The sequence below is a fragment of the Miscanthus floridulus genome, chromosome 10, assembly GCF_019320115.1.
Source record: "Miscanthus floridulus cultivar M001 chromosome 10, ASM1932011v1, whole genome shotgun sequence".
Classification (NCBI taxonomy): Eukaryota; Viridiplantae; Streptophyta; class Magnoliopsida; order Poales; family Poaceae; genus Miscanthus; species Miscanthus floridulus.
The window spans coordinates 2,735,644-2,744,237 of NC_089589.1; the positions used below are offsets into that span (position 1 = coordinate 2,735,644).

Consider the following 8,594-nt stretch of genomic DNA (forward strand, 5'->3'; position numbering starts at 1 on the left):
ACCTAAGACGCCTTCAAAGACAAGGAGGTGGTAGACGGAGACGTCGTTCACGACGGCGCACGGCGCAGAGGATGAAGAGGAGGTGAAGTGTATGTACTCGTAACCATCAACGAAGTTGATGTCGTAGAGCGAGATGATGACGAGGGCAAGCAGGACAGGAGGACCGGTGTGGCAACGATGACAGAGATCGTCCATGACAACGGAGTGCCCTTGTGAAGCTTCATGGCCACGAGGGCGTACGCGAATGCAAACTACGAGAAAAAAATCTCACGGACAGACACTACAACATGAAAAAGAGGGCAAGGATGCAGAGAGTAGACGGAAAGATAAATGGTTCCATATATATATATATATAATTTAGAAATAGTTTAGGATCGCCAATATAAATTTGTGTATTAGTTTTTTATTATTTTCTGAAAATAATCAAATTTGTCATCGTAGATGTGCGTGGGTAAACATATGGCCCCCGTGCGACGCACGGGCATATATTAGTGTATAGATACAATTGTAAGCACTCTTGACCACTATAATAAGATTACAAGAAGGAATAAAAAAAACAAAGGTAACATTGAAACTACAAGCACCCACACCCTTGTTCTAGTTACATAATATTATAATATAAATCAAACACACGATCATATTCATATATATATATATATATATATATATATATATATATATATATATATATATATATATATATATATATATATATATATATATATATATATATATATATATATATATATCACAAATAGAATTTAGCCAATGGAGAACCTTCTCCTCTTTGGCTTGACCACATGCATGGCGCTCCTGTCACGTCCGTCGGCGATGCTGGCCGTGTCCTTGGCCCACCCGCCCTTGAACGGGTTCAGCCGGCTCAGCGTCCGGGACACCGACCCCAAGAAGCTAGCCTTCTTCCCCGCGGCCGCCGCCGGGACCCGCGACGACGACGACCTCGACCCGCTCCCTTTGCTGTGCTGCCGCATCCCCGACACGTACGCCCGCATGCTTGCCAGCTCCGACCTTAGCGCCTCGTTCTCCCTTGCCAGCGACGCGTCAGCCCGCGCCTGCGCGCGGGCCTTCCCGGCGGTCGACTGCGTCTCCCACCCTCCTTCCTCCGCGCCGCCGCCGTCGGCGCTGCGGAGCTTGAGCTGGTCGTAGTAGAGCGCGCTGAGCACGGCCTGCAGCGGCAGCCGCTTGTTCTGCGACGCGTGCAGGCGCGCCTGGTACGACAGCCTGAGCGGGTCCATGACGCTGCACACCTTCTCCCGCTCGATCTCGTCCAGCCCCGGGTGCGTCTTGAGGTAGATGTCCACGGCGCGGTACAGGCAGTCGTGCGACGGCCGCGCGTCCTGGGGCACCGCGCCCGCCACGCCCACGAACTTGGAGATGGGCAGCGACTCATCCGTCGCCATCTCCGCCGCCACCTCGTCCACCGTCTTCGCCACCTTCTCCAGCGGGCCGGTCGCGCTCAGCAGCTCGCCTTCGGCCAGGGACGGCCGCCGGACCTCCTGCGTCTGCGGCGGCTGCCGCTGCTGCCGCTCGACGAACGCGGCGACGACGCGGCGCACGGTGTCGGCGTTCCTGACGCGCTCCCCGGCGCCGTCGAGCGCGACGCCCAGCAGGTCCCCCGCGGTGGCCTGGTCCAGCACGGCCGCCACGCGGAGCTCCATGTGGCGGCACGTCTTGGCGGACGCCTCGGCGGTGACTGCGGCGTGGAGGAGGCGGCAGAGGAACGCGGCCGGGAGCTGCGCGTCCGCGGCGGGAGGCAGCGCGTCCACGACGGCCTCGAGCAGCGCGCGCTGGCCCGCCTCCGCCCGGACGACGGCGTCGCGGTCCCGGCGGCCGGGCCCGGGCGCCGCCGCGGGCGCGAGGATCCCGGCCAGGACGCGCTCCGCGTACGTGACGGCCGCGGCGGCGACCACCTCCGGTCCCGCGCGGAGGCACCGCAGCGCCGTGACGACCCCCCGGAACGACGCCGGCGACAGCGCCAAGAGCTCGGCCGCCCACCACCCGGTCGCCCCCGCCCCCGGCCGCGCCGTCGGGAACAGCGCCTCGTTGCAGACCCCGAGCGCGACGGCGACCGCGGCGCGGCGCGCGACGCCGAGCTCCTCGGCGGCCGGGAGTAGCATCTCGCAGGACCGCAGCACGGCGGCGGCGCCGGGCAGCGACCGGAGCGCGGTCTGCGCGAGGAAGTCATCGGCGCGGCGGGCCAGATCGGGGGCGTCGAGGAACGCCGCGGCGCAGCGGACCGCCGCCGCGTCGTGCTCCGTGATCTCCAGGCTGCCGCCGTAGCAGTACCGCGTCGCCTTCTCGAAGGCATCGGCGCCGCCTGGCAGCGCGGACAGGTCCAGCTCGACGGCGCCGGCCCCGGTGCCCTGCGGCTGGCTCGCCGCCGCCACGGCCCGGCGGATGTAGCCGCACTTGGGCACCATCACCGCCTGCTCGTTGATGAATGATGAGAGAGGGAATCAATCAGCACCGCTGTGAATGATCAATCGTCTTGCCGTGTGTCAGTGTGTGTTGACGATCAATCGTTTGATTCTTTTGTGTTTGATTGATTGATGAAAAAAAAAGATTTGATCTTTGAACAGAAGATAGCAGAGTGAACACCGCCGCCACCGTACCTTGTGGAGAGGAAAGACGGAGTCGGCGATTCTGACGGTGAGGTCGGCAGCGACCTCCTGGGACGACACCCTGCAGAAGGCAACAACAAACACAGGAGGATCGTCATCAGCATGCGTGCACCCTGAACCGAAATGAAGCACGAACAGAGGCTTCAGCGATCAGCATATATACCACTGGCCGGTAATCCTGTCCATGGAGGAAGCTGCCATGCTAGCTAGCTATGCAGGGTTGCACTGCACGCAAGGATCAGAGCCAGAGCTGTGTAGTGCAAGCTCCAATCGAGCCGCTGACTGCTGAGCAGGCAGGGCACAGTCTTGAGATCCACCTCATCTCGCTCTCATATATAGAGGTCCCATCCCACTGCTCGCCGGCTCTCGAGAGCTCGCTGCTGGCCTCTCGTTTCTTGCTATAGCATTAGTTTATAGTACTTGCTATGCTACCGTGCTAGTAATGGATTTGGGAAGAAGATCTGATTGGATGCGACGAATTTTGCATGGCTGGTGTTTATTTGGAGGTCGACGACGAGCAGAGCCACCGCAGCAACCAGAAATCACGCGTTGGCGTCGTCCACAGTGATGTGAAGTCCACTTGCAATTCCAATCCGGGCTTGGAATGGCGTCCTGGTCCAGCTAGCTAGTCGTCGTCGTCTTCAACATCATCGCTCAGTTCTCCATCGGCAACTGAACTAGTGGACGATGCTTGCCGTGACTGGATCGGTCGGTCTCGTGGACGAGACGAGGCGGCAGGCCCCCGTCTTGAGGCCTACGCTTCCATGCTCGCCTGCATTACACAGCTGTGTCCTACTCGCGTACAGTTGCGCTGGATGTCTTCTTAATAAAATACACGTGAAGTCGTGTTCTAAAAAGAAAAAAAGTTACGCTGGATATAACTAATAATTAATCTCATTGGAGTCATTGCCTAGTTTTATCTTGCGGCTACGATTCGTAACCTTCTTCTCACGATCTAACGCTGTTCGTACTGTATGCTTGTAGGTAGGGTAGGTACGACATCATCATCCAAAGTTAAAGCAAACAGTGCTATCTACGAGTAGTTGTAGTTGTATATACATATATATACATTGTTAGTCATTTGTTTGTTCCTAGTATGTAATTCCAAATTTTCCGCGTACTAAGATGAGAAAAAAAAAGGTGTTCATGGTTTATACTAACACAGGGTAGATACATACATCCATACAGCTATTACTTGTTTGAGTGTCTATAAAAAGGAAAAAACTTGGAATAACCTTGGCTTGATAGGTACAGTACAGTCCTTTGCCTGCATCATCATCATCAGTTCATCACCCATATATATACCTAGTGTTTCCCAGTTTTTTTTTCTTTCTTGCTGTGGCTGATGCTGTTGTGCTTGCATCTGCATGAAACAGCAACGTTTGCCGATCGATTCCCGAAGAAGAAATACCATCTCATCTCATTGATCGGTCCAAGTCCAAGTAGCAGAATACGGAGTGTCAAGTATGTACGTACTGGACTACTCGTACGTAGCTTGCGTGTTTTTTCAGCAGCGCAACCGCAAATAAACAAACAAGCGACGCAGCTTCGTTCCGGATTGACGCAGGCCTCGCCGGAGACTCTTCCGCGCCCTCCCGTGGACTCCGGCGTGCCACGTCGGAGGATAACGCCGAGGCCCCACAGGAATCCGGCCTTCGTACGCTGTACCAGTGCGGGCTCGCCACGTCGAAGCTAGCTTGCTTGCGTTGGCGGGGACCAGCCGGCCGGATGATGCAAATGGGAAAGGCGCTAAAGAGACGCACAGTTTGATATGGAGCCCAGGGGTGGCCCTGCCGCCCTCCAGCTGCGACCGGCCTTGCTTGATTTTTTGGTCCAGTTTTCAGCCCGGCCCTCCAGCTGCAAATCTTCCTCTCTCTTGCATACGGGGAAATGCCCATAAGCTTCGTTTCTCCTAAGCCAGTCTCGCTCCGTCCTCACGCGCTGCATCCTGTCACCTCCCGGTCCGAGTTTCACCTCCCACACAGGAGCCCTTCTTCTTAACTCCGCCGCCAGCGCCACGGCACCTCGCCGAGCTTCGCATCGACCCCGCGCACTACGATGTCGCCTTCTCCGCGCCTTGCGCCGCCAACGCGGGGCGCAAGCGCCGCTGCCTCCTCCCAGGCCCGGTCCTGTCAATTTATGGGCCTGGAGCTTGGCCAGAAAGATGGGCCCTTCATTTACGACAACGCGCAAGAATGACGCCGGACGTGAAGACGCAGCTATGAAGCGACGAAGAGAGCGGCCGCGGCGGAAGGGAAATCGACAGACTCTTCCTCACACGCTCCAGTATTTTTGGGCCACATATATGATTTTCTATTGGACCAGAGTATACCAGCTATAGCTTATAGTGTGTACATACCTGGGATTAGGCCCCTTGGCTTCGAGGGCCCTGTGCCAATGCACAGCTCGCACCCCCCCCCCCAGGGCCGGGCCTGCCTCCTCCCGGCCTCCTCCGTGCGCAAGAGGATGCTGCTCGAGCTGCCCCCCTTCGACCCCGCGCCGAACACACCATCGCGAGGTGCCGACCTCGACCATCTCAACCAGGATGGGGATGCCGCCTTCCTCGACGGCGGCGGCGCGGCCCTCACCGGAGCTAACGAGGGAGTGGAGGACGTACGCGGCCGTGTCCACCATGCCGGACTCAGGGTCGGCCATGAGGTCCAGCAGGGGCCGTACGACGCCGGCCTCCACGGCGCGTTGCCGGTTCTCCCCTGCGCGCGCCCGGTCTCGAGGAAGCAAACCAGCAGCGGGACGGCGCTCAAAGCTCTAGTTTGGTTTGGGTGAATTAACGAAACCCTATGTGCTAACTTACCTGCTCTAGTGATCATGAGAATAGAGAAGCACATTCTAAGTGATGGAGCAAATGAAGATCATGTTGATGGTGGTGATGGCCATGGTGATCAAGTGCTCGGATTTGAAAAAGAAGAAAGAGAAAAACAAAAAGCTTAAGGCAAAGGTGAATCTTGATAGGAGTTTTTTGGTTTGGTGGTGGAGACACTTAGCGAGTGTGATCACATTTAGCATAGATAGCCGTACTATTAAGAGGGGTGAAACTTATCGTGAAATACTATTATCAAAGTGCCACTAGATGTTCTAACTCATTGCATATGTATTTAGATTCTAGTGAGTGCTAACACCCTTGAAAATATTTATGAAAATATGCTAACACACATGCACAAGGTGGTACACTTGGTGGTTGGCACATTTAAACACAGGTGGTGAAGTTGGAGATCAAAAGAAGTGAAAACAGGGCGTCGGACCCTAGTTTTCTAGGGCGTCGAACCAGGCTGACCCTGGGTCCGACGGTCCCCTAGCGCGTTTGATCAGACACCGAGAGCAAGGTCTTCGCGTCGGACTGGCCTCTGGCTGGGTCCGACGGCTGACCCTAACGCTCGCGCGGAGAGAAGGCAGCGTCGGACTCCCGCCTAGGTCCAATGGTGGGCGTCGAACTAGAGTTCGACCGGTTTTGTGCTCTCTGGACCTTACTGGACCGCGTTGGACCCTGCCTGTGTGGAGTCCGACGGTGCGTCCGACGGTCTAGGTCCGACCATGGTTGTTCAGCGCGCGACTGCTTGACCATTGGCGGCAATGGTCGACTCGTTTGACTGGGACATGTGGCAGCGCGAGAGTGGACGTGGCTTGGCGTCGAACCGAGCATCGAACGGTCCTATGGCCCCATGCCAGTTAGTCCGATGGTCACTTATGTGACCCAACGACTCTATTTCGAGGGGGGCTCTATTTAAGCCCCATGGCCGGCTCTAGCTCACTCTCTTGGCCATTTGCATTGACATAGCAACATTGTGAGTTTAGCCAAAGCCCTTTCACTCATCTCCATCATTGATTCATTATCTTTGTGAGATTGGGAGTGAATCCAAGTGCATTGCTTGAGTGATTGCATCTAGAGGCACTTAGTGATTGTGTTTCGCTGTGGATTTCATTTGTTTCTCTTGGTGGTTGCCGCCACCTAGACGGCTTGGTGCAGCGAGGATCGTCTAGTGGAGAATGGTGATTGTGTCCGGCTCCGATCATGGTAATTGTGATGGGTTCTTGACCTTTCCCGGCGGAGAGCCAAAAGGTACTCTAATGGATTGCTCGTAGCTTGTGGATCCCTATCTTGTGTTGGTTGTGCGGCACCCGATTGCGGGTTAGACGTGTGATGCATGTTAGCGCGTGAACCTCCAAGTGGGTGAATCGCTACAACGAGAACATAGCTTGCCGGCAAGCAAGTGAACCTCGGGGATAAATTATTGTGTCATCTTGTCCCGAGAATTTCTTGGTATTCATTGTGATTGATTGATTGATCATCACTTGCCACGTCGGTATAACCTCACTACCTCACCCGTGCATTTACTTTTCTAGTGTTGCTAAGCTCTTTAGTGTAATTAGTTTTGAGAGCTAAGCTTGTGTCGGATCTAGTGGTTAGTGAGGCTCTTTAGTTAGTCTTTGAGAGCTCACTAACTTAGTGGTAGTGGCCTAGCATTGTGTGCTCAGAGACTATAGTAACTAGAATTGTGGTAGGTGGCTTGCATTTTTAGTAGGCTAGCGCAAGTATTGCTTCGTCTCATTTTTGTCTAACCACTTTGCTTAGTGTTGTTGTAGAAATTTTTATAGGCTATTCACCCCCTCTAGCCATTAGGACATTTCAGGCGCCTGCGCAGCCCGTGATGTCGTGCTCCTGTAGCAGCTTGACGGCAACGTTCCAGCGCTAGGAAGGCCGGGAATGAGACTCCATGGGTTTGCTCGTCATCTGCCGTTGTCGCCGAACTTGCCTCGGCCATTGCCGACTCAAGCTCACCACGGCCATGGCCAGCGCCTAGCAAGTGCGTGATAGAATGGCGAAAAGAGAAACAGGAGGGTAACTTCACCATATTCCAGATGCAAGGTCATCGTATCCATCTATACACAAATCAAACACAATCCCAACCTGACCTGGCTCACTAGGAACATGGCAATCAAACAAGAGGGGTTGCACCATGGGAGTCTGGCTTTGGCTGGCCACAGCCAGGCTAGCCGGCTGAGCCACCCAGGGACTCCATATCAAACAGGCCCTGATTGCTTCAGTTCACAGCCGGAGCCTTTTTTCGTTCTATAAAATAAAATTTGGGCCCTTTTGAATCTCATAATAAAATCTAATCCGAGTCTTGCGGGCTCCTTTGGATTGCAGGAATTTTATTACCTTTCCTGCGTTTTTGTGTGAAAATGAATTTGGTGTAGTTTGTTTTCGAAATTAGCACCATACGTATGACTCCCAAACAAATGATTCAGACACATCCGTTACGTTCTAGTTCCACTGCAGGACATACTGCTAGCCTTAAACTGCAATTGCCAGTGTCAAACAGCAAGGAATTTGAGCTATTCGGCTGATGATTTCCACGACTAATAAGCCGGTTGATGCTGATCAGTTGTGAAAAAAATACACTGTACCATGGTTGATAAGCAGTTCAAGCGAATATGGTGAGATGAGGCCAATCATGCAATTGCTGTTGAGCAGAGCTTGCCTGCGGGCAATCTACCTTCAAGTATGCATCGGCTGTTACTTTTTTTCTTATTTTTTAGGTGCTGATAACTTCTTCTTCTCTTTTGGAAAAAAGTGTTGATATATAACTTGGTCCCTCTGAAGCACAATCCATGGGACTGCGTGTTATGGACACTACCATTGTACATTTCATTTGTCTTTGTGGCAGTGTATGGTAAACTGGTGATCATATGAGTTATTAACTTCCATGGATGCTCATCCTCGACTTCAAGAGTATTTCATCTTTGCAATATGCTTGTGAATCTGTTGTAATAGTAATATAGTACTCTTTCTTTTCTAAATTATAAGATGTTTTGGTTTGTCTAGATACATTGTTTCCGTTAAATGTAGGCATAGTGTATGTCTAAGTACTTAGCAGAAGCTACTCATTTAGAAAAGTCAAAACATCCTATATTTTAGAACCGAGGGAATATGTATCA

General features: G+C 53.4%; 1 protein-coding gene across 2 annotated transcripts; it reads right to left on the reverse strand.

The window, feature by feature from the left end:
- Positions 1 to 442: 442 nt before the first annotated feature.
- LOC136486085 (root phototropism protein 2-like) lies at positions 443 to 3,110 on the reverse strand. Of its 2 annotated transcripts, none has more exons than XM_066482859.1 (3): positions 2,803 to 3,110; positions 2,631 to 2,700; positions 443 to 2,487 (listed from the first exon to the last, which is right to left on the reverse strand). In XM_066482859.1, the coding sequence occupies exon 3, from the start codon at positions 2,436 to 2,438 to the stop codon at positions 762 to 764; it is 1,677 nt and encodes a 558-aa protein (XP_066338956.1). In that variant the 5' UTR covers positions 2,439 to 2,487; positions 2,631 to 2,700; positions 2,803 to 3,110; the 3' UTR covers positions 443 to 761. The 2 variants fall into 2 exon arrangements, with proteins under 2 accessions (XP_066338956.1, XP_066338955.1); XM_066482858.1 differs by having other exon boundaries at positions 443 to 2,444; positions 2,803 to 3,109.
- Between the last annotated feature and the right edge of the window lie 5,484 nt (positions 3,111 to 8,594).